General features: G+C 39.5%; 1 protein-coding gene across 1 annotated transcript in view; it reads right to left on the reverse strand.

Annotated features, from left to right (window-relative positions):
- Positions 1–748: 748 nt before the first annotated feature.
- The window catches only part of arrb1 (arrestin, beta 1), an 82167-nt gene continuing 55883 nt past the window's right edge, over positions 749–27032 (reverse strand). The window contains exons 2-16 of the mRNA XM_052109621.1: positions 21817–21847; positions 21155–21215; positions 18124–18168; positions 17843–18039; positions 17667–17726; positions 17499–17566; positions 15806–15941; positions 14927–15011; positions 14758–14830; positions 14538–14675; positions 14340–14423; positions 13291–13314; positions 12847–12917; positions 2367–2418; positions 749–1381 (exon numbers count right to left, since the gene is read on the reverse strand). Coding sequence (XP_051965581.1) covers positions 1270–1381; positions 2367–2418; positions 12847–12917; positions 13291–13314; positions 14340–14423; positions 14538–14675; positions 14758–14830; positions 14927–15011; positions 15806–15941; positions 17499–17566; positions 17667–17726; positions 17843–18039; positions 18124–18168; positions 21155–21215; positions 21817–21847 — 1237 coding nt within the window. The 3' untranslated portion in view covers positions 749–1269. The remainder of the gene's footprint in view (positions 1382–2366; positions 2419–12846; positions 12918–13290; positions 13315–14339; positions 14424–14537; positions 14676–14757; positions 14831–14926; positions 15012–15805; positions 15942–17498; positions 17567–17666; positions 17727–17842; positions 18040–18123; positions 18169–21154; positions 21216–21816; positions 21848–27032) is intronic.

Raw genomic sequence — 27032 nt, forward strand, 5'->3', positions numbered from 1 at the left:
ATTTTAATACATTTTCATTTCTCTTACATTGTACATTAATTCATCAATATTGTTTTCTTGCCTCATGTATGTATGTAAATAATCAATGTTTATTCATTTATTGTACGTGGTGTATTCCACACAGGAAGCTTATAATGTTTCAGATAATTGGTCAACCAATTTTAGTTTCCTTTTTCTTTCTTTCCTTCTTTCTTTTCAAAATGTTTAATTCACAAAACATAATTCAAGTCCTCATTCAAACAGAAAACAGTTCATCTTTGCAATGTATAAATGGCTACATTTCCAATCACGTGTATTCTTTGAGTGGTTGATTTGAGTGGTCCTTCAGCTCTGACATTTGCTGGAAAAGTCCTTAAAAGTTGGACAATTATGTAATTGTCCAAAGAAGATTTAAGGGTACATTTTCTTTGTTCAGAATATACAGTAAAAATAGTCATTGGAATGTTTGCACATGTCTATCCAAGGTGCTCTTTTAGAGAAGCTTCAAATTATGTAAAAATATCCTGTAGCAATATATAGACCCACAAAGGCATAGGTATGGTTTAGAATTACATTATTTCATAGAAAACCATTTCTAGAAACGATTGAATATAGTTAAGAGGGAAAAAAAATTAAATGGTTGGATTTTTAGTCTTATTATCAGTAGTGTATAAATGACTTTTGATCTAAATGATTTTTTTTTTTAACTCAGCCTTGAAAAAGTGAAAAAAAAAAAAAAAAAAAAAAAATGTTTTCAGTCAACTTCCGCAATGACAGGTTAAAAAAAACATACTAAATATTCAGTGAGGGATGATACATTATAAAGGTTGAAATTTGGCAGTAAATCCAGTTACTTTTACAGTAATTAAAACAGAACAAATTCCACAGATTAAGGATGATTTCAATACTAAGAGACACCTTCAAACTCCTCCCCTGTTCTAATCAAAGGAAGAATATAAAAAAAAAGCAACAGCAAAAGTCATGAAACCACTGATTTGATTTAGCTATGATGAAAAGCCTTTGCCTTAACCTAAAAAGACCATCAATTATCAGAGGCACTACGTGGTTGGCCTACCAGCTAGAACTTCACCCTGTAATCTCTTTGAGATACAGGGTCACATTTTTCTACACTTAAGTTTTATTTTAAACCCTTTCAGGATGGAAGAGACAAATGTGAACAAGAACACAGCAACTGCACTACTGTGAGTGTTAAAGGGTGTCCCACTTTCCCAGGTTATCTCAAAAGGGTCTCTTATACATCATTACACAGTAATCATTCATTTGTTTAGTCTATCTGTCATTTAGCTTGGGCGAATCGACACCCTCCTCATCTTCATCTTTGTCGTCTTTTGCCCCGATCAGTCGTTGCCGAGCAAAGTCCTCGAAGATGATGTCATCGTCACTAGGGACAAATAGTAAAAAAAGTTTTTTTTACCCCTAAAGTCACTTTTTTGTGTGTATTACTAGCTTTAAAAGAAAAGTTATACATCAATTATCAGTTTGACAGGTATTTTTACAGATATTCACACTTTTTCATTAAATATCTCATCAGTTCTTCAATGTTGTGCACCAAAAAAAAAAAATTTTTGTCACTTTCAGTAGCATTTTTGCCCTCTGCCCTCTAAATTTCTGACCCTGATAACAGCCATTCATTCTCAAGTGAGAAATGCATAGCATTTTAAGCCTAACAGCAAGACATAGGCCTACCCCTAAAAAGAAAAAAAATTATATAACATTTTGTTCATAAAACAAAATTGCAGACAAACAAAATTATAATAGAATTATTATTGTTATTGTTGTTATTGCTTTCATTATTTAAAAAGAAAACTTGCATAAGTCTTGTGATAATTTAGTTAATATTGAGCAGGACCAAAAATAAAACATTATTGCATATCTTCATCTGACCACAAATAACTGACATTAGTATCCGTCATAAACAATGTTGACCAATCTCTATCTGTAATTTTAAAAAAAATGGTTGAAGTTCCATTAAGCATGTCATTTTATAATGTACAAACAGCTGTCTATGAAGTCATCAATCATTAAATTTTTTCATTCAGCATTTATAATTTTGCAACAAACTTGCAACAACTTGAAAGTAATTTTAAGTTAGGACTGATAACACTTTTTTAATTCCTGCAAAAGCATGTGACAAGTTTTAATGCCAGTACAAAATCTAAAAGCAAAAACAAATATATTTAATTCTCTACTGCTATTGGTGTGTACTTCCCATGTTCCTGGGAAGTACACACACAGTAAAATAAAGTGCTATCAGAAATTCCTATAGGAATAATTGTGTAAGCTGAGTACTTTGCATTACTGGCAAACCAAAAAGCTCCAGCTTAGTAAATCATTAGCTTTTCCAATAAAAAAGATAAAAGACTTACTTTGTGTCGAATTCAATGAGGTTTGTGTCAATGGGGGCATCGTTTTCCGGGACTGAAACAAACAAGTTCAAGGAAGAATATTGACAGTCTGTAGTGGCAGTCTTTTCATGTCTCATACTATATTTCTGATTTTGGAAATGACTTAATGTGAATTAAAGAACTTTCATTTTAATAAGGTGTCTGCACATAAAGATATTTTTATTATTCAGTTTCGAACTTCAGAATTGGCAAAATTTTACACATTAAGCTCTACTGAAAAAATCTGTGACATGCTGTAGATTACCACAGACAATAATTCTGACTATCCCCTCAGTTTGTAAAAACAAGCAAAATTGTAGCAATGCTCAGTGGGCTATATGGCAAGACATTGCATTGGGGTAATCATTAAAATATGTACAATAAGTTTCAAATGTATAGCCATTAGACTTAAGTTAGCACTTACCATGTATTTGAATGTTATATGCAGTTTTACAACTGTTGTCATGACCAGTTGTAAAGCAAAGAGCTAATTCTCCATGATCTAACCAGGGATGGACGGAGAACTAAAATTGGCCCTGGAGAAAATGTGTCAATTTGTCAACCGGGGGGGCGGGGGGGGGGGGGGGTGGTTCACTGTTCCCTTTGGCATATCACGGCCCCATACTGCGGCTCACTTTGCATATCACAGCCCCATTTCACGGCCAGCCACCGGGAAAAGTCCTGGTTTTCCTGATGGCCAGTATGCCTCTGGATGTAACCAATAAAAATGTTTTGTTGCTGTAACATATTGTATTCAGGTTGATTCAGTGATTTTAAAGAAATATTAAATAATATTAAAATTGTCCCCATTCACTTCCATTGTACAGTTAAGTGCCTCACTGTAACCTTGATTTATGCTTTTTTTTTCAAGAAAAGGAGGGACGAGACAAAATAAATTTTGTAGTAATCAACATAGTGCCACAAATGCAGTCGATTGAGCTTAACTTGTATTGAACCCAGACAAAGTCATTCTAGCAACTAATTCCAATGTCTGCCGTCTTTGGAACACTCTCAGAAAGCTATTTGCAGTCATGACAGTGCAGCTCCTATCTACTTGAATGGGGGAACACCAAAATCAAAAAAATTGTTGGTCAAGATTTCGATTATAGAACATTATTTCAAATCAGCAATAACGTTTTATAATATTGGATCATATATTGTGTTTCTTTAACTAATTTTATGCTAAAACACACAATTTTCCCAGCTCATATAGCTAATATAGCACATGCACGTTAGCATGATGATTGACAGGCGTTGTCGGTATCTTAAAGTTGATTGGCTCTTTTACCTGTAAGGCAGGACTTCCTTTCTACATCCGTTGACCATTGGGTGCTAGAGCTTCTTAGTTCACCATTCCAATTTTTCACATTCATTTGAATAGAAGTGGCCCATCTCTCCAAAACAGTCTCTGACCCGGAATATTATTTTAAATTATATTTTTTACTTTAATCAAAGTAGTTATTTAGATGTTCCAATGAAGCACATTTTTAGTGTACATGGAAAAAAAATCCACCAACAGAAATAACTTCAGCTTCACAAAACAAGAAACAGTAACACAAAACGAAATCTCCCTAAAACACTTGCCCCTTATGCTTTTGTAGTAAATCCATTCCTCTGAACACAATTGTTACTTCTTTATACAAATTGAGGGACACATTAAAATTATTTTATGTGTAAATTGACGGCTTGTAATGGAAGATGCTGTTCATAGAGTTTAACTAGTTTTGAACCTGTAACATTCATTCAATGTGTTATTGTAAGTAACTTTTTTAATTGCCTTTTTAAAAAAAAAAAAAAGCTCTTTGACACTGGACTACAGAATTAATTTTTACTGACTGTACATCTTATCGCATCTACTGTAATGGTCACCCTATTACAGGTTGTGTAATTTATCTTTCCAACCACTAGAGGTCACCTTTAAAGGGAAATGCCTATATTATGCTTCTTTGAGCATAGAGGAAGAGGGGAACAGATAGATTGACTTATCATTTGGAAAAAGAGAGCTCCTTATCAAAGTGAATTTAGGTGTGGAAGAGGGACTTTGGATCCAATAGTATCTTTAGAAGCTGATATAAGGAAGGCATTTATAAATAAGGAAAGTGTCATAGCTGTTTTCTTCAGGTGTATGATATGCTGTGGAAGGAGGGATTATTAATAAAGCTGGGAAAGATTAATATAAAAGGAAGAACGTATAATTGGGTTAAAGAATTTTTAATCGGGATGAAAATTAGGGTGAAGGTTACCGTGTTTATATCCTCTAGTGTTATGATTGATAATGGAACACCCCAGGGCAGTGTAATAAGTCCACTTTTATTTATCATCATGATTAATGATGTTTTCTCAAGAATACATACAAGTATGGTGAAATCATTGTTTGCTGATGATGGGGCACTCTGGTTTAAAGGAAAGAATATAGAATATAATATAAAGAAAATGCAATGTGCGATAAATGAAGTAGAAAAGAGGTCAGGGGATAATGGAGTCAAGTTTTCAGTGAAAAAGACAAAAATTAATTTTTTTACTAATAAGAAGAGGAAGGTGGATGTTAAATTAAAATTATATAAACAAGAACTGGAATGTGTTAATATAATAAGGTTTCTAGGAGTATGGTTTGATAGTAGATTAACCTGGAGAGCACATATGGTGGGAAGATGTAAGCAAGTAGTGAATGTAATGAGGTGTATTTCAGGACAGGAATGGGGGTGCAGATAGGTTGGCTTTAAAAACTATATATACATCTATAATAAGATCTATATTGGATTATATTTGCATAGTGTGTGGTTCTGGAAATAAATCTTATTTAATTAAATTGGATAGAATTCAGTCTCAAGCCCTAAGAATTTGTTGTGGAGCATATTTGACTTCTCCAATCTCAGCTCTTCAAGTACAGATGTGTGAAATGCTTTTGATTATAAGAAGACAACAATTAATGGATTCTTATTGGGTAAATCTAAGAGGTCAGAGTGGGAATCACCCTACAAAAAAAGGTACTGATGCCTACTTGGGAATATGAGAAGAAAGAGTGTAATAGTTTTGGATGGAGTGTGGGGAAATTAGTAAAAGGTATGAGACTGGAAGAATTCAGATATGCTCCTATAATTCCTTGCAATAATTATGGCAATAAGGTGGATTAGTGAGGTTAAAATATCTAAAGCAATAATATGCTGAGATTCTAGTTCAGCTCTAAGTCTTAATGAGCAAAAGTCAGAAACTAGACAAGATATGATAATAGAGATTTCTCAAGAATTATATTCTCTTCACCAAAATAGTATAAAGGTACAGTTTTTGTGGGTACTAGCTCATATTGGGGTGAGAGGTAATGAAGAGGCTGATGTTTTAGCAAAAAAGGCCATAGAGAGAGAGAGAGATAGTTGATAGATATCCAGATTCCTTTTAGTACGTCAGAAATAGTCAATAATCAAAAAGTATATTGTGAAATTATGGCAACAGTATTTGGGACACTGACAAAAAAGGTAGACATTTGTATGGTATGACTATGGTAGTCAGTAGTGGGTAAGGGAAGAGTTTCAGATGGGAGCAGATTTGAGGAGAACATAATTTCAAGATTAAGATTGGGACACACAAGGCTGAACAGCACAATGCACTTAGTAAGCAAACATCCAACAGGTCTATGTGAGATATGTGGTGTTAATGAAACAGTTGAACATGTTTTAATGCACTGTAGGAAATATACTGTTGAAAGGAATGAGTGGAAGCATGAACTAGTAAATAAGGGTGAGCAGTTTACTATTAAAAATGTATTAAATCTTGGTAGAAACATAACTTCATTATTGTTACAGTATTTGGGAAGTACAGGTTTGCACAAATGTATACAAGTATGTAAGAAAAATTATTATTATTATTATTATATTTATTTTTTATTAATTTATTTTCATTTATTTTACCCTTCCATGGGGGCTGAGTGTGGGAACAGAGGAGCTGAACACGCAGCGCCGGACGAAGCCTCAGCCTCTTTGCGGGTTTAAGAATTAAGGGTGATTGTATGTAGATTGGTGTCAATGGTCCATTTGGGTTATAGGTAATACACTTATATGTCTGCGATCCACCGTAAAACAAGAAGAAGAAGAAGAATGTTTTCTTTTGTGTGTCTGAATACGAGTTAATTTATACTTGTTTGGAGTTTGCAGACAGCCCACAAAAGGACTTTGTAAAAATCATGGACTGTTAAGGACTGTTAGTTTTTTTAAAAGCGCTTCCCCACCAGCCTTACCTGTTTGGATTACCTTTTTGAATTTACTCTTTCTTGGATTTTCATCAGATCATCACCATCTGGGACATTTTAAAGAATGCTCCTTTCCTCATCAAACATACAGATAAGTTATTTGCTTTATGGACTGTGTATATACTGTATTGCTTTCTCTCCATACTAAACAGTTGGCCTATATTTAATTCCCCTTTTTTGAATACTGTTGTTTGTGTTACAGTGTTTCATTTACCAGTTCACTGGGTTTCTCAAACAAACAACGTTTCATATTTCAATACTTTAATTCATGATTATGAGTTGTGTTTATTGTGACTGTTTATTTAGCTGATTTATGTATTTTGCTGATTTGATTTACAAGGGTGCTTTGTTTCATGAATGTGCTCATTGGTTTGTGTTACGACTCTCATGGTTATTTAATACTTCAACCAAATACAGTTAGAATCCCCCTTTAATTTATGTAGCCTACTGCCTGTGGAAATAGGTGAGATGGTTATTTAGTGGTGGCCCATATGGATATCCGTTTCCCAAGGTGTAATTTACTTTGTTGGGGTCACATTTATTTTGAGCTGTAGCTTTGGATATCAATTACTTGACACTTCAGACACAGTATGCCCTTTCAGCACCATGAAGTAATCTGGAGGCTACAACACATTCCTCACCATCAGTCTCCTGGGTCAACACAGCTCCAAGACCAACTTGGATGGCATCAGTCTGAACTTTGAATGGTCTAGAGAAGTCAGGAGGAGTCATAACAGGAGCAGTGCCTTCTTTATGTCAGTAAAGGACCTTTGACAGTGTTCAGACCAGACCCACATGGATCATTTCTGTTTCAATGCATGCAGATGCGCTGCTCTCTCTGCAAAACGGGGGATGAATCAGTGATAACACCCTCTTAGGCCCAGAAATCGCTCCACATCTTTGAATAATTGAGGGGTTGGAAACTCGCTCTCACCTTTGCTGGATCCATCTTCACAGTTTCTGCTGACACAACATGCCCCAAGAAAATGAGTGATTGTTGAATCAGGTTACATTTCTTGAGGTTAAGGGCCAGACCTGCTTTTTGAAGACCGCTGAAAACTTGTGAGAGTGGTTTGACTTCAACTTTGGAGTAAACCATGTTGTCTATATAGACAAAACAACGCTTTCCTTTAGGTCTTTCAGCACCATCTCCATCAATCTTTGGAAAGAGGCAGCAGCAATTATCAGGCAAAAGGGGAGATGAAGAAATTCATAAAGACGTGAGGATGTAACGAATGCTGCCTGGCTCCATTTCCACCTGCCAGTGTCCACATTTCAGATCCAAGCTCTATGCAATGGCTCCAGGATCTCTAGGAGTTAAGGCATTGGATAGTCCAGGTATGTCTTAACATTGAGGCCCCTGTAATCAACAAAATCCATCCTTTTTTGGTACAAGCACTACCGGAGAGGCCCAATGAGAAAACATATGGACAAATAATAGCTTGCTCTGTGTCTATATCTGATGGTGGTGGTGGTGGAGGAAGTCATCATCTACTTAATCCACTTCACAGTTAACACCTTCTGAATCTTGGTCTCCATTAGAGTCTATATAAAAGGGCACTGAATGTAGTGAGGAGTTCTCTTACAATTCTCTCCTAGTAACGAATGGGCCAGTGGTGAAATCTGGACTGGGCTCAAACCCACCATCTGTACCTGAACAGAGGTCGGCCATGGCATACAAGACTCTTAATTAAACAGCAACCTATGAATGAAAATATCTCCCCCATATGGGCCATCACTATATAAACAGCTCACCTATTTCCACAGGCAGTAGGCTAAATAAATTGAAGGGGCATTTTTTTCTCTCCCCAATTTGGAATTCCCAATGCGCTCTTTAAGTCCTCGTGGTGGCGTAGTGACTTGCCTCAATCCGGTTGGCGGAGGACACATCTCAGTTGCCTCCGTGTCTGAGACCATCAAACCGTGCATCTTATTACATGGCTTGTTGAGCACGTTACCGTAGAGACGTAGCACGTGTGGCGGCCCATGCTATTCTCTGTGGCATCCACGCACAATTCACCACGTGCCCCCACCGAGAGCGAGAACCACATTTATAGCAAGGAGGTTAACCCAATGGGACACTACCCACCATAGCAACTGGGCCAATTGGTTGCTTAGGAAGCCTGACTGGAGTCACTCAGCACGCCCTGGATTCAAACTTGCAAATCCAGGTGTGGTAGTCAGCATCTTTACTTGATGAGCTACTTGGGCCCCAATGGGAATTAAACAAAACTTATTTGTATTGAAAATGAATTGTAACAAACTAATGACCCATTCATTAAGCATTAAGCACCCTTGTAAATCAAATCAACAAAATACATAAATCAGCAAAATAAACAGTTACAATAAACAACTCGTGAAATAAAGCACTGAAACATGAAACGTTGTTTGATTGAGAAACTCAATGAACTGGTAAATGAAATGCTGTAACACAAACAACAGTATGCAAAAAGGGGGATGAAATATAGGCCAACTGTTCAGTATGGAAAGAAAGCAATATATATGTTATGATTGTGAGGAATGCAGGGGAAGGCAGACGGGAGGTTTGGATCCAAACGCAGTTTATTTAACAAGCAAAAGAAAAAGGACACAAAACACAGCAGCAAATAAAAGGTCCAAAATGGGAAAAGGAAACTAAAATACTAGATAAGACACAGACGGGGTGCAGGTAGCGAACATCCACGAAGGGTAGGGAGATCCTCAAACGGGTTAACAGCGGGGAACAAGAACAGCAGGGTAATCCTCGGACGAACAAGAACAGCAAGGAAACATTAACTGTGCAAAGCAGGGAGAGAGGTTAGCAATGAACATGTAACGTCAACGATCGACAAAGGAAAGGAAAAACAGTGGGGTTTAAATAAACAGACACAATAATGACAAAATAACAAACAGGTGCGGACAGTAACACAGAGACGGCAGTGATGAGTGAAACAGAAAACACGGGACAGACAACAAGGGATCGAGACATGGAATGTGATAAGTGAAACAGAAAACACGGGACAGACAACAAGGGATCATGACATAACCCCCCTCAAAAGGACCGGATTCCAGACGGTCAGGTGGCCTGGGGGCTTCCACCAGGTAGGGACGGGTTTAGGAGACCAGGAAGGTGGCCACAAGGCAAGGACCGGTTCAGGAAGTCTGGGAGGTGGCCACAGGACAGGGACAGGTTTAGGTGGCCTAGGAGGTGGCCATAGGGCAAGGGCCAGTTCAGGGGGCCTGGGAGGAGGAGTGGCCACTGGGGAAGCTGGCGGAGCCGCGTGAGGCAGAGCCAAGGAGGACCTCTGAGGCGGAGCAGTCGAAGACTTGGGTGGCGGCGCCGAAGGAGGCATAGGCAGGGCCGCAGGAGACCCTGTGGGCGGTGCAGAGGCAGGCCAAGCCGTGGGAGACTCTGAGGGCAGAGCAGAGGCAAGCAGAGCCGTGGGAGACTCTGAGGACAGAGCAGAGGCAGGCAGAGCCGTGGCAGACTCAGGTTGTAAGGCCTTGGGTGGGTCAGGAGGCGGAACTGTGGTGGTCTCTGGAGACGGGGACGAAGGTGGCTCAAGAGACGGAGCCGTGATAGGTGGAGCCAAGGAGGACTTCGGAGGCAGAGCCGTAGAAGGCTTGGGAGGCGGCGCCGTGGAAGGCGTAGGCGGAGCCGAGGGAGGCGCTGGCATAGAAGGCTCAGAAGGCAGAGCTGAGGGAGCCACTGGAGGCAAAGCCGAGGGAGGCGAGGGCTTAGAAGGCTCAGAAGGTGCAGCTGAGGGGGCCACTGGAGGCGGAGCTGAGGGAGGCTCAGGAGGTGGAACTGAAGGAGGCTCTGGAGGCAGAGCCGAGGAAGGCTCGGGAGGCTCAGGAGGTTGAGCCGAGGGAGGCTCCGGAGGCGGAGTGGTGGTTGGTGGAACCATAGAAGGCTCTGTAGGCAGGGCCAAGGGAGGCTCCGGGGGTGGAGCCGTGGTTGACGGAGCCGTGGGAGGCTCAGGGGGCGGAGCTGAGGGAGGCTCTGGAGGCGGAGCAGAGGGAGGCTCAGGAGGTTGAGCAGAGCGAGGCTCAGGAGGCAGAGCAGAGGGAGGCACAGGAGGCGGAGCCGTAGGAGGCTCGTAGGAGGCTCGGGAGGCAGAGCTGTAGGAGGCTTGGGGGGGCGGAGCCCTGGAAGGCTAGAGGGGCGGAGCCCTGAGTGGCTCGAGAGACCTGAGAGGCAGAGCCCTGGGTGGCTCGAGAGGCAGAGCCCTGGAAGGCTCGAGAGACTTGAAAGGCGGAGCCCTGGGAGGCCCGAGAGACTTGAGAGGCGGAGCCCTGGGAGGCTCGGGAGGAGGAGCCCTGGAAGTCTCAAGAGACTTGAGAGGCGGAGCCCTGGGAGGCTAGGGAGGAGGAGGCCTGGATGGCTCGGGAGGAGGAGCCCTGGAAGACTCAAGAGACTTGGGAGACGGAGCCATGGGAGGCTCGGAGAGGAGGAGCCCTGGGAGGCTCGAGAGACTTGAGAGGCGGAGCCCTGAAAGGCTCGGGAGGAGGAGCCCTGGAAGACTCGAGAGACTTGAGAGGCGGAGCCCTGGAAGGCTCGGGAGGCTCGAGAGGCGGAGCCCTGGAAGGCTCGAGGGGCACTGGCTCTTGGACAGTCACGGCTACTGGCGCTGGCTCTTGGACGGTCATGGCTACTGGCGCTGGCTCTGGGACGGTTGAGGTCACTGGCGATTGGCTCAGGGACGGTCGAGGCTACAGGCGCTGGCTCAGGGACGTTTGAGGTTACAGGCGTGGGCCGGGAGGCGGAAGCCTGTCTTCTCCTCCTCCTCCGGGCAGAGGAAGTTGACCGCGCTGGCTCATGGAAAGCGACTGGCGTGGGGGTTTGCTCACTGACCGGTGGGGCTGGCGTGACCGGGGGCGCTAGGGATGACTGGAGAGTCACCGCCATGGGTGGAGAGGTAGGGTCCTCCTCAGCGACGCGCACGGTGAACGGCGAGCCGCAGACCAGCAAAGTCGCCTCCAGGAAGTCGCGGAGAGTCCAGCCGCGCGTCGCCTGTGGCAACCGCTCCTTCAGCGAAGCGTTCAAATTGCCCCTGAAGAAGACCACCAGGGCTGAGTCCGGGAAGTCTGAGACGTTCGCCAGCTCGAGGAAGTCGTGAATGTAGTCTTCCACTGGTTGGTCCTCTTGCTTAAAGCAGAGTAGTTGGAAGTTTGCTCGTTGAACTGCTGGATCCATTGTTGGTCGATCGTTCTGTTATGATTGTGAGGAATGCAGGGGAAGGCAGACGGAAGGTTTGGATCCAAACGCAGTTTATTTAACAAGCAAAAGAAAAGGACACAAAACACAGGAGCAAATAAAAGGTCCACGATGGGAAAAGGAAACTAAAATACTAGATAAGACACAGACGGGGTGCAGTTAGCGAACATCCACGAAGGGTAGGGAGATCCTCGAACGGGTTAACAGAGGGGAACAAGAACAGCAGGGTAATCCTCGGACGAACAAGAACAGCAAGGAAACATTAACTGTGCAAAGCAGGGAGAGAGGTTAGCAATGAACATGTAACGTCAATGATCGACAAAGGAAAGGAAAAACAGCGGGGTTTAAATAAACAGACACGATAATGACAAAATAACAAACAGGTGCGGACAATAACACAGAGACGGCATTGATGAGTGAAACAGAAAACACGGGACAGAAAACAAAGGGATCGTGACATGGAACGTGATAAGTGAAACAGAAAACACGAGACAGACAACAAGGGATAGTGACAATATACATAGTCCATAAATCAAATTACTTATCTGTATGTTTGATGAGGAAAGGAGCTTTGAAATGTCCCAGATGGTAATGTTGTGATGAAAATCCAAAATCTAAGAAAGAATCAATTCAAAAAGGTAATCCAAATAGGCAAGGCTTGTGGGAAATTATTTTCAGCACACTAACAGTCCTAGCTTTTTACAACACCTTTACAAAGTCCTTTGTGGGCTGTCACGTAACGCTCAGATGGTGTGTGGAGACTACATCATAAGATGAGCAAAACAGGCAAACTGCTCTGACCATGCTTTTCCCACTCTTAATCTATGTTTAAGGAAGCATTATATAGGCATTTCCCTTTAAAGGTGACCTAGTGGTCGGGAAAACACAATCTGTAACAGGGTGGCCGTTACACTATTATCATAAAAATATCAAAGTGACACACCTGCTGAAAACAAATCATAGGTTTAAACTAGTTCACCACAGTAATACGGAAGTAGATCTAAAGGCATTCTGGCACACACCATCTCTGTAGATTGATTCCTCCAGTGGTTTGGGATGCATTAATGTAAAGGGGAGCTCAACAGCAACTTCACTTGATAGAGAAACACAAAACACCAGAGTAAGACATCCAGTGAATATAACCAAACCAATAACCAAATAAAACCTAGTACTCTACCCTTTTATAATAAGCTTTACGCACACCTTTATCCCATCACTTATAATTGCTGAAAAAAATAGCCTAAAAGGATCAGCACAAATGGTCCTGTAATTGGTGTCTTAGCCTGCCTGTATCTCTGGCTAAAAGCTTAGTATTTTAGGAATCTGTAATGTTTACAACTGATACTGACATAACTGACAATTGGCACAATGCAAACAATCTTTTCAGGAAGCCTATATGGTATATCCCAGTCAATGAAATTCACCAAAGCAAAGTTTTAACCAAACACACACGCAATCACAGGTACCTTGAGGCAAGATCTCCCAGCAGCCTGAAGAAAAAAAAAAGACATTATATTATTATATTTCAATAAGGCATAATTGAATTAGACTACTGGCAATTATTTTACCCTCAAAAGAAAATAAATGCTTCGAACAGTTTCACTAATAATGCTAGCTAGATTTTAGCATTTTCTACAGAAAATGTATTAATATATTTGGCCTGTTTTATGGTCCACCATGTAAAAAGTCTGATTGCTAAGAAAAGTAACCTACTCCACAAGACACATGATTTGTGGTATCATTCATGTCCATAAAAGGTGCAGTTTTGCACCATATTTATTTCTTAGGATTAGGGGCTTGTTTAAATCCCATATGAAGTTCTTTCTTCCATGTAACACAAAAAGAAAAGTTTTGAAGAATGTTCACAATGCTCACAAACCAGCTCCATAGAAGTAGTCCAAATAATTAATGCATTGTATTACAAGTCTTCTGAAGCCAACAAAAGCTTTGTGAGGAAAAGACTGGAATTTAAGCTGTTATTCACTGAAAATCATGCTTTATGGCTGTGGTCACAATTCATTTTCATTGTATAAAAAAGAGCAAGATGGACATGCTACTTGTAAATAATTATTTTGTGTTCAGCAGAAGAAATAGTACTTTTTTCCCTTCTTAATTCAAATGTGTTCTCCACTGATTGTTAGTTTTAGGTTTGGGTTGGGAGTTACAGTTTATAAAATATGCAATCCTCTTCACTGAACTACAGCCTGTACGGCTGAAAATAACACCCTTCACATCTCGCTTTTAGTGCCCCTCCATGGACATTTCACGCACCCAACCACACTTACTGCTTTGGCCACTAGGGGCAGTTTTTGCATTTTGGTAAGAACAATTTTAGACAGAAAGGCTAAAGAAAATTGAACCAACAGTTTCCAATTTCACTGTGAGATCAGTCGGGAATGACATAAGTGTGAGTAAATGATGACAGAATTTGAATTTTTGGGTGAACTATTCCTTTAAATTTAAACATTGATTAAAGAGTCAGAGGCAACACAAAATTATCAAACTACTGACTTACCCTCCACGAGAAACAACAAGCTTCACCTTCACTTTATAAGATACAATGATGCCCAGAATGTCCTTATTGGCTCCCTCTCTTAACCTTTAGAGACAATAAAGCCATGGAGACATGAATGTATGAACCCCCCAAAACCTGTGTCAGCCATCACACAATCCACAAACTATGTTCAAATGAAGAATGAGAGATAAAACTTACAATGTACTTGAGGCTAAATTTGTGTCTTCATGTTTGAGCTTGCCATCCAGAGCCAGGCCACGTTTCTCTCGGTTGTTTGCGAGGAAAGGGGTAAGAGTATATACTCTACACAATGTAGCACTGGGGGCCACAATATCACTAGAAAAGGGCACAAAACTGTCAGTAGCCTAAATAGGCAGATTGTGTTCTTATACTGTGGCTTGGTTTGTAGATTACATACTCTGATTCCTCCGTTGCTACTGGACACTTGTACTGGGCAGTGTTGTAGAGACAAATATCTGCATATTGACGCACTGCAATGTATAATAACAACAATAAAAAGTGTTATTGCCATCAGCTTTTTGATTTAAGAAAAAGCATAGCCCATTCAATATAAATGAATGAATAACCTGAAATCTTCATTTTTTTTACTGTTTTGTTTGTGTTGTTTGTGACATGGACATTGACACTGATTGGTTCACCGTGATAGTAAATCTGAAAGACAACAAACAACAACAAAAAAAAATGATTACTGGAAGCATAAGTCAATATATCTCTTTTTCTAAAGAAAGGGGACTTCCGGATCAGATTCTGGAACTCTGTCATATCTATTCCTAACAAATTAACACAATTAACATTTAACTATCAGATAACTTCATGACTTCTACCAATTTTATGAGAGCTGATTATGAACACAGTTTTAAAGGTGGAGTGTGTAATCTTTTCATTATTATTTTTTCACAGTGCCCTCCAAACAAGTGTCACATAGGTTAGGTCTGCACTCACCAGGTTTAAAACCTGAATAAATGTTATCAATTTTCATCGTCCTGATTTCTTTGAATCGATACACACATTTTAGCAGTACTTGCATTTTTTATTTTGTTTCATTGTTTCACTTGCTTTATTTAACAGAGAGATACAACTTAAATACTATCTCATAGACTGCTGAGTTTTCATTAGGTCAGAGATTACAATAATTTGAAAGGAAAACAATTAGCTATAATAGGCAAATTTTGAAGTTACCATTATTATAGTTATTATTTATGGGGCTTCTAGGACACCAAATGGAAAAGTGAAGTCAATCTCAACAGAAAAGGAGTGTTACATGTTCAATTTTGCATAACATTGTATCTGTAGCATTTCAGTTGCAATGCTCTACTTTTAACACTAGATGTACTCATTATCATTGTCTCTGTTAGTAGTCATCAGTACCTACTGATGTTGTCTTCACTCAATAGTCAGGAATTTAGAAGCTTCTAATGACCAGCTGAGGTTCCAGAGAGTCTTACCTCTTTGTCAAGGGAGGCTTCTAGGTGTAAAGGTTTGTCCGACATAAGAAACTGCCTTGTGGTCTCAGCCATCGGCTGTGGGCCTGGCTTCTCTGGAGCATACTGCACTTTTCTGATAACAAGGCGCACTGAATTCCTACATTACGGCAAATAATGAGAGAAACATGCTATATAGTTTGTAACATTTAATGAGGTTATGAGATAGCATTACTAGATTTGACAACAATCTGTGGGTAACAATATTTTCCGGCATAATGCAAGGGTGTTGTGTGTCTATTCCCCTAAAGTTTATGTAATAGAAAATAACAGAAGTTGAAAAAAGTCTGAGTGTGGACAAAGTCTTTCTAGTAAGACAATACACTGTTGGCCATCTTTGGAATGTTCTCGGGAGGCTATTTCCAGTCATGACTGTGCAGCTCCTACTTTAATGGGTAAACACAGAAATCTCCAAAATGGCTGGTCAAGATTACGATCCAAGAACATATTTCCAATCAGCAGTAAAATCTGAACACTGTAATCATAAATTGTGCTCCTTTACCTCATATTACACTAAAAATGCAATTTCCCCATCTTGTATAGCTAATGCGTGTTCTCAAGTAGATTGACAGGCGATGTCTGTATCTAAACAGTGATTGGCTCTATTACCTGTAAGGCAGGACCACCTTTCTACATCCGTTGACTGTTGGACACTTAGAGCTCCTTGGTTGGGTGTTCCAATTTCTCCCATTCATTTTAATAGAAGTGACCCATCTCTGCTAAATAGTCTCTGGTACGGATCATCAATTCATTGTTGTGAGAGTTTGCCATGGTGTTACTATGAGGTTGCCAAGGTGTTCTGAGAGTTTTTGGCACATTGCTTTACAGTTGCCATGTGCAGTTTTCCAAGTGGGAAAAACTGGATTGATCAAGTTGGGACTGCGTGCAAAAGTCGCATTTAGACAGAAAATGCTTCTAAATTTAGGTAAAACTTCTCATTTGAATTAAGTTGGTTTCACTTAATAATCCCCTCATTTTTAATTAATAAAACAAAATTATTATACTTTTAACTACAAAAATGAGTACATTTCATTCAAACATTATAAATAATGTTTACTAAGATTTTGTAAAAAAATTAAAAATAAAAACAAATTAAATTAAATAAAGTTTACGTATTTCATTTTCATTAAATCTACTACAGCACAGAATCTTTTTTTTTTTTTAAGTGGCTTTGTCCCTCCAATGCAAGTCTAAGGGCTTTGTGTGTGCTTTATCATCTGCCAGGAAAAAATCAAAGTCTGATCACTTAGAAAATGAATAGCACACGTCTCCTGACCAAGCCTCACTATTTGAGGTATCATTCATGTCCAAGTACAGTTTGCATCAATGTTTAATACAAGGCCATGTCCACACTTATCTGTTTAATTTGAAAAAATCAACTTTCAGTGGAGAAAAACAGCATTTTTGTGTGGATGAGAGGCATAAACATAGCGAAATCAATGCATTTTCAAACAAAAATGCATTAGTGTGGACTTGGCCTTAGACTTTGGGATTTATAGAAATCACAAAACAAGTTAACAATGTTTGCCCTGCACATTCCATAAAGAATCAGCTTTCCTCTGTTTAAAATATTGTGTTCCAAAAAATACAAATACAATCAGTCTGTGTGTTGCTTTTTGTCAGTTACGCAGTTGGGTGCATTTGTGGAATCCTGTACCTTTTGTGAATTTTTTCTTCAACATTTTCTGCACAGAAAGCTTTGACTTCAAAGTCGACCCCACAGGCCTTTGCAGATGAGAAAAAAGGGAAAAGCAAGTATTTTTTCTCTTAGATGTATTCAAGCCTATATCATAAAGAGAAAAAAAATATTTGAAGGAAAATGTACCTTCCCTGTATCTTCTGGTCCTGGCTGTAACGTGACAGAACAGGGGAGGTTCGGGGTAATCTGTTAAAAAAAGGTTTGACATTTAAATTTAAGAAATGACAATGGGACCAAATTTTAATCCAATAATCTCCAAGATAATTGTGTCATTATGTAAATAAAAAAGTAAGAAGTTTTACCTCAAAGGTGAAGGGATAAGCATGTTCTCCAAGTTTTTTTATCAGTCGCTCTTGTAGACGTGTCAAGCTCTTTTTGTCCTCAGGCACAGGAGGAAATGCCTGGATGTTGGCCACAAAAAGGTCCTTTCGAAACGTCAATCCAAGAACATCCAAATCCTCCCGTCCATAGCGGAAGGCACATGTCAGGGTCACAAAAACTGTGTGTGGATGAAAAAGATTCTGCGCCATGACTGTCTGTTGGTTATTTTATGCAATAATATTATCTTCAAAATCGTCCTCACCTTTTCTCTCCTTTAAGTACTCTGGGTCTATTAAAACCACTCCATCTGCAAAAGTAAAGAGATGTAATGGGTAAAAGGGCAAGTGTAAACAACCTCAGATGAGCAACTGTGGTTCCTTAAATGAATAGTTCACCCACATTTTTTTATTTATGTCATCATTTACTCACACTCATGTTTTTCCAAATCCATGTAACCTTTTCTCTCTTATGTGGAACACAAAAAATGTATTTATTTTTTGAATATTCTGGCCACATAATGAAAGTGAATGAGAACATGGCCTGTTAAGCTCCAAATTGACCAAAATCACCATAAACAAAGCAGATTTTAAGTAAATATCAACTGTTTCTCACAGGGGGAAGAGGACCAGTTATGTAGTCTAACTTTGTGTAAATATTGACTGCACCCATGCCAGTTTTTGGTACTCTGCAAAGATGCTGTTTAAGTTAAGAGTTGTTCCATAATTATATGAATTGTTTTTTCATTTATTGCTGTCAGTGGTGCCTTTTTTTCTTGTGATATAATTTTTTTTTATGGAAACAACTTCACTACTAAACACAGTAAAGCTAATGATAGCATACAATTAAAATATTAGATAGTTAACATGAACATCATTACACTCATATTATCTATATAAATCTAAACTGTTCATTATGTATTATTTTATGTAGGCCTATGTATAAGTAAGTTTCCTTAATTAGAGTAGGGAAGACCGGAGTTGGTTGACTGGAGATTGTTTGGCACAGATTCAATTTCTAGTAATTTTTAATTTAACAAGAATGTTTACCTTCTTGACCAACATTGATTGATTCTGTCAGAGCACATAAAGATTAAAATCTGATAGAGTTAAAATAACCTCTCAGTTTATCTATGTCAAAAGGAAGCAGCAGACCACCTTGATCTGATTAGCTCTGCCCGGACTGTTCGGTATCACTGTACTGCTGTGATCCGGAAACATGAATTATCTCTTTAACATGCCGAAAGTGCGCTTGCCTGCACTAGGCATCTCAATATATGACTGAATACATATATTATTAATATATGACTGATATGAATAAATTTGTCATTTGACCATACATTTATGAAATGTTGCTGCTATGATAAATAAAAAATTTATACAAGCTACTCTTTAAAATATATATATATTGTTTTGCCACCTGCTTTCAAAAGGTGGTAATAACGTGATGTAAATTGTGCCGGGCAAATAGCATAATGTTTGTTAAATTAATTGCATTCTAAAATAAGCCTAATTTACATTGAACGGAGGTGTGTTTGTGCTAAGAGGAATGACAATTACTTAATTTAATACAATTTAATACTGAAGATGAAGCGCAATTTCAGCGCTGATTGCCAACCTCTTCATTAACCACTACACCACTGAAGAGACTACTTATGGGCTACTTTTGTGATACTTTTATGGTGTTTTTTAAATTTATTTGATTCCCCTTTTTCTCCCAACTTGGCATGCCCAATTTCCAATGTACTTTTTGAAGTCCTCGTGGTCGCATAGTGATTCGCCTCAATCCGGGTGGCGGAGGACGAATCCCAGCTGCCTCCGCATCTGAGAACGTCAAACCACCCATCTTATCATGTGGCTTGATGAGCGCGTTGCCATGGAGAAATAGCTTCCACGCTCAAGTCACTTCGCGCCCCACCAAGAACAAACCACATTATAGCGACCACGAGAAGGTTACCCCTATGTGACTACCCTCCCTAGCAACCAGGCCAATTTGGTTGCTTAGTAAACCAGACTGGATTCACTTTTTTTCTCATTTTGAAGTTTGGAATGACATGAAATTAAGTAAATGATGACAGAAATGTTGGGGGTTAATTGTTCCTTTAACCATTACGTTGTTTTCTGGTCATTTTGACCCAGAAGACTTTTTTTTCTTAGGATTTTTTATTTAAAATGTTTATACTTAAACCAATTGGAATAAAATTCCTGGAAAATTTTATACATTTTGGGGGTTTTATTTCACTATGTTACACTTGTGTTCCTGGTCAAAAATGACCGGCCATTGGAAATAAATTAATTAGACTACAAAATACAGAAATATTAAGTTTTAAGGAGCGTCCCAATCATTTAGATGAGCACATATGTGGATGTGTGTTTGCACACACAAAGTCATCGGATATGTATACACACACACACAATGTGTGTTTAGTGCATTATTGTGCATCGTCTTTCCATGTAAACTCTTTGAGGAATATTTCAAGATCTACTTATCAAATTATGTTGTATTTGTCAGGCCCCTCATCAGTCTCCCTCTCTACCTGACCTTTATTAGTCTCCTCATCAAAGACACTACAAATACTCACCTCAAACTCCCACTTTTTGTGTCTTGTTTGGACTCACATGTGTATTTTTGTGTGTCAGTGGAAATTTCATGCACTAATACTCACTGCAGCTTGGGCTCTGAGTGAAACAAATTTGTTCATTGCATTCTACTAATTGAGAACTTTACAACAATATATAACACATGGCTATCTCATAATTTTTATGGTTTTACCAACTCTGAATATAATTGTTGTGAAAAGAAATTTGCAGTGAAATTTTATATTTAAAATATTAAAACTAAGTTGATAAAAATATCTAATGCAATATCTTGTGATAATATATGCAATATGAGAGATTTATAAACAATCTTAGTGGGCTGGCCATTTTTGATCAGGAACACAAAATGTGTTAACACAAAATGGACACAGCACAAGGGTTAAAACCGGTTATACATCAAACTCTGTGTAAACAAACTAATGTATAATAACAAAAAATACTTTCTATTGTGAATATTTTCATACAGATAAAGTTTTGTAGTACAGTGTTTATGTTGCACATATTACATATAATTAAATGGATTACAGAATAGTAATGCTAACCAGGTATATTTACATATTTACAAGCTGCTTCACGTAGTTATAACACATTGAATGCATGTTCTTAGTCAGTACTTACAATGTCACAACAATATAATATGATCACTGTAATGTAAAGTGTGACCATAAGTTTAAATAAATGGCATATCATATTGCTTACCAACAGGCTCCACAAGGTCCACGTGGTCAACAAAATCCCTCTTACCAAGGTACACAGTTAGCTGAAAAGGCATACAATTATGAATTATTTACACAATATACCAATTTATCACATACAACAATATTTAATAAGAAAAGCCCCTAAATGAGTGGAAAACAAGTAAATAATTAAGTAGATATAACACAAATCGGCTTAAGAAGTCACAATAGTGCTTGTGCCATTTCCATATTATTGAACATCATATTGAACAACACGATGTGATATAAGCCCATAAATGCAGAGGCTGTATTGTGCTGAGTTTTGATAAAACCCCATATTCACCCCACGCCTAATTCCTGTGCTCAAGTACAGTTGCAGTGCACCATAGGCTTCCCTGTTAATAATCAACATAAAGTCTCATGGCTACAGTAAATGCTCACTGCATAACCATTTGTGAGCTGGCTTCCCATCAGTCTGGCTAACAGTGTCAGTGTATCAAATCAAATTAAGGAACAAGAGATACTTTGTCATTCGATGTTTGTGATTATTCAGTCATTACATTTCATAACAGACTGTGCTGAGGGAATTCACTGACTGAAAACCTTTGTAGAATCAGGTTCAAAACAACTGACACTCACAGTATGGATAGTCATTAAAGACAGGAAAAATTGGCATTATATTACCTTTCCATTAGGACTGGCCTTCTTGAAAACCCTGTGGAAAAGGAAAAGAGACATATGAGCTGATGAAATATGCTAAATTTTAAATAAGATAAGATATATTTAGTTAAAGGTGCTATTACTTTTTTGGACTAGCATGCACACAATAGTCATACTACCTGACAGGTATAACTGAAATAGAGGTCTTTGAGAAAGTATTAATGTCTTGTGACAGTACTGGGCAATGTAATTCAAAGAGGCTTAATTTAACTGGGTAGAGCTATCAATTAGCACTCTGATTAATCTTAATGACAGTTGCTCAGCTGGCCCATGCAACACAGAAATTATGCAACCTGGGTGCTGTCTTCTCTTCTTTATGGGCACTCATAGAGCAATTTCTTTTAAAACAATCATCTGAGCAATAATTGCCATGTGACTGATCACTCTATCCACAGTTTTCCTGACTAAACACAGGCAGGTGCTGATGATTCTGATTGCAGTTGGACTGTTTTCTGGTTCATGTCTCCATAGACAGCACTGTAAAAACTACAGAAATGAGCGACCCAGATGGAAAACAACAACAATTTTAAGTGTTTGGAGTCACAATGAGTTCAGGCTCAATTTGTGCAGTTGTCTGCTCTCATAAGAACTCAAAGTTGGCCATCGCATCATGTAATTTACTCTCTCCTTACAATTTGTCAAAAAACTGTCAATGGTATATGGAGCCACATGCTTTTGGCAATTTTCACAAATTGAATGCTCTAAAAATCACATTGTCCACTTAAATCATGAAACAGGATTAATTTATAAATAGTGGAACACATCTGTATTCAGGAAAAAGTTGGATATCAAAATTCCTTGCAGCAGTCAAAGAAAAAACATTTATATAAAAAACTAGTCTATTTCTCTCTGTTAAGAGACCTCCAAAAATTGGACACAGGTGAAACATCTATTATAATGTACATTACATTTTTGCAATTTATATGTTGACAAACAAAATTAAATAAATAATTTGATCAGAATACACAGCTATTTTTGAATGACCAGTCAGGATGCTCTCTATAGTGCTGGTGTAGAACAGAGTGAGGATGCGGTGGTTCATTCCAAACTTCATCAGCCGTCTCAGGAAGAAGAGGTGCTGGCACTGCTGACCCTCTCCACCGGTGCTCCATTGATGTGATGGGGCTGTGTTCTCTGTCTTTCCTCCTGAAGTCCACCACAAGCTCCTTGGTCTTACAGATGTTAAGGGAGAGGTTGTGCTACTGACACCAGTTTCATCATTGTCAGTGACCTACCACCGTTGTATCATCAGAGAAGGGGCAGTGGTGGCTCAGTGGTTGAGGCTCAGGGTTACTAACCAGAAGGTCGGGGGTTCAAGCCCCAGCACCACCAAGATGCCACTGTTGGGCCCTTGAGCAAGGCACTTAACTCCAGGTTGCTCTGGGGGGATTGTCCCTGTAATAACTGCACTGTAAGTCGCTTTAGATAAAAGTGTCTGCCAAATGCATAAAAGTAATGTAAATGATCACACCAGGATTTGCTGATCATAAAACATACACCGCTTTTACCTGAGAGGTCTTTCACGCTGACTGCGCATTACACTGAGAACCCCACGGGTTTCATGGCTGAGTCTGGAACCTCCACACACATCCAAGTTTCTGTAAAGCAGATAATGCAGCAGTCCCTCGTCTCTCATTGGAAAGAGATCCACACTTTCAGCTCACAGAGCTTGTTGTCCAGAGACTGGATATTTGCCAGTAGAATGCAGGGTAGTGGGGGTCAGTTTGCACAATGTCTTAGCTTTACAAGAATGCCGGCTCTCCTTCCTTACGCTTAATGCGGCCGGGCAATCCAGACAAAGGGTTCCGCTGTCGTGTTTTAAATCAGCGGGTTGGAATTGAGGTATTTAAAGTCCGGTTTTCAGTGTGTGATTGAAGATCAAATGTCCAAAAGTGTTTGTCTATTGTAGGCAATAAGGCAGATGACATCCAAGATGAAAAACATAAGAATTGTAGACAATACAAACAAAAAACTGCAACATTGGGTCAGAGCTCGCATCCATACCCGGCGCCATCTTGTTATTCACCTTGCTATTCATTCATAAGCTGCCTCTCATAAGCTCAATCATTAGGACTTTGCTTGTTACCTGTGACCATAACACTATATCTGGCCTCAAGGAGGTAATAGCAATTCCTCAGAAGGAAATTTCAGCTGCTGGCCAATGTCGTCAACAATTGACCAATCGCTTCCTAGCGCAAGGATTGACCTTGTGTCCATTGGTGCCTCGCCACCACCCTTTGTGTCCTGTGGCACCTCCCTTTTTAACAAACACAATGTATTTCCTTTGAGGAGCATTATGACCTTTGTTTGAATTATTCTACACACCACAAGTATCTCCGCCAGCTTTTGCAGGATCTGGTCATGACGCCATGACGCCATCATTGTGCCAAGACGGTCTTGCACCTAGCCAACATGTGCTGAAGATTAGCTCTTGGGACCTTGCAGAGGGGACAACTCTCCTCTTTGCCATACCACAGACACAAATTTCCAGGGCTTGAAAGAGTGGCATAGGTGGATCTTATTAGAAAATGTGGCCTTGCCTGGGGTATCTTCCACAAGTCAGCCCATCCGAAGATTTGTCCTTTCTGCTGCTGGCTGACTGCTCAAATCATATTGCTTTCCTCTTCCATCTTATATACCTCCATCAATACCACCTCTTTCTTCTGTTTTCTAGAGGTCACAGACAAGTTTGGGAGCCACCCATTTCCAAGGCCTGCTCTACATGATTGGGTTCTCCCAACAATCTCTTGATGCTTCAGCCTTGAAACCACCCTGTTTACAACCTCCTGTTCGGCAACATGGCCTGTTTGGACCTGGGCTTGACAACCACTTAAAGACTGGTCTGTTCATTCCCTTAAGGCTGGATTGCACTACATGACTTTAACACAGATTTTAGCCTGACATTTCAGTCAGGCCGTGTCTGTGTTTGTTGGCGCTAGTTGACACTTCTCGGCTCTAGTAGGAGTTGACAAAATCACATAGTAAATGATAAGTACAGACTCTAGATTGAAACATGAAATATGAAACATGTTTGATATTTTTGAGCTGACTATCCATGACTGCAGAGGAAATGATGTAGTGTACGATGCTCCATTACTTAAATCTAAAGTTATACGGTGAGCAGCCAATGGAAATAGAGTGAAGCTCAAGAAACAGAGATTGCAAACAAGCATTCAAGTGGAGTTTATCTTTTAACTACACACACTCACTCCCCTCAATTCCTATTTCTGTCTCTAGAGGCCATGCTGGCCGCATCATTACACCTAAGAATGCACTAGAATGTGCTCAGCCCGTTTCTTTCATGACACGGAACACAGAGGAGCAGCAACAACAGCAGCCATTACCGTATCCATGTTTGTTGTCTAAACAAGTCCAGCCCTAAACAACAAATTAGCAGGTATTGCTAATGGATTTTGGCAATAGAAGTTCATCAATCGTAACAATGATGGAGTGGTGAAAAATGGGGGAAATAGCCAATCTTAAGTCGTAATTATTGCCAGGACTTTTCTGGGAGGTTTTTCCATGCCCATTTGACTACTGCAGAGCAATGGAGAAACTGCACTTGAGAATATATGCCTTTTTGCTAGAAGATAAATTATGCTTGATGAGTACACTGCAGGTTATTTCACGATTTTAGCACATGTTGATCATATTGCTCATTCTTCTAATAATCACATGGAACAAGCATTTTCATGAATTAATTCACTCTCATGGATGTGCGCACAGGCCTGAACACAGAATGGATGAATATCACTGTGTTCCTACCTCACTGCTGTCTGGAAATTTTGACTCTTCTGTGTATTAGCCAGTATGGAATATTTTCATTTAATCTTTTTTTTTATTAACAATTGTATTGATTCCAAACATAAAAACATACAAACATGACCTTCTGCCCCCACCAACTCATTTCTAATGTTTAGGCAAGAACTGTCATAAATTCCTTCTGGACCTCCTTAAAATCACAGAGATCTATTCATACCTTATGTTTGGCCTTAAATTAATATTTTCCATTTCATGCAAAGCACAGTTTATGTTAATGGTTGTTGACTGTTAACACCACAGTTCACAGGACAGACCAATTAACAGATAAGCAAATACATGGATGATAACTTAACTCTCTAATTGTGTTTGGTCTCTGTCTGTTCAAGACGATGCCTTTAATAATTTGAAAGAGGTTTGGTTAAGAAATAATGCATGGGTAAAATGTTAAAGTCACTGTTTTAACACTGTACTTTATGCTATGCAAATGAGTTCCACACAAGGGTGTGCAACACCGTGGCAACTTCAGACACCAATGGACAATCAAACTCCAGGATCGGAAAGGCGCCAGATTTCAATATCCTCCTCATTAGAAAGGGATAAATATGTCCCCCAGGTAGACCCACCCTTGTCCTGCATTTCCAAATCTACGGTGAAGGAGACATTAGCGGACACACTACATCCTGAGTTTCTGACCTGATGAGGAAAGAGGCTACAAGATAGTTGATGTTAAGCTTTTGCGAGCAAAACCTTTTATATTGCTTTATTGCTATATTGCTGCTTTCTAGCTGAAAAAGGGCCCAAGCATTGAGGGACCTTATCTAACCCTTACAGCCCCTCCAGCAGCGCAGCCCAGTCCACAAAGGACCTCTGCATCGACAGACATTGCCTGTCCCACACGGCTCCTCAGTGACACACCCAGCCTGCAAAGGACCCTGTGAAGATTCAACTGACCCAGCTGCCCGGTCCACTCTTCAAGGACCCTCTTGGCGCAATTGACGTTCAGCATCCTCTTGCCCAGCGTGCCCTTCCCACTACATGCTACCTGCATCACCAGTGGAAGATGTCTCTACTGCCGGACTGATCACCCGACTGTGTGAAATGTAAATATAAACTTACCAAACCTATTTCTAGAGACCTTGGCATTAGTTTAAACCTGCAGCATATGTCTTTCTAACTTGTTTAGATAACAGTTACCTGGGGTCAGCTTGTTACACATGTAACATGTAATAGGTATATTATTTGTTTAATGATAAATAAGTATTATTTATCACCATTTTGCCAGAGCCAAAACAATTCTCTCCCATTGCTACATTCAGCTCAACAGCATTGCATTTATCATTCTGTGTTCAAATAATTTATTTGTTTTATAGTTTAATTCAGTACTTTCCTTTTTGGGTATTAGTTTATTATCCTTTAGC

This window comes from Xyrauchen texanus, chromosome 38 (assembly GCF_025860055.1).
Source record: "Xyrauchen texanus isolate HMW12.3.18 chromosome 38, RBS_HiC_50CHRs, whole genome shotgun sequence".
NCBI lineage: Eukaryota > Metazoa > Chordata > Actinopteri > Cypriniformes > Catostomidae > Xyrauchen > Xyrauchen texanus.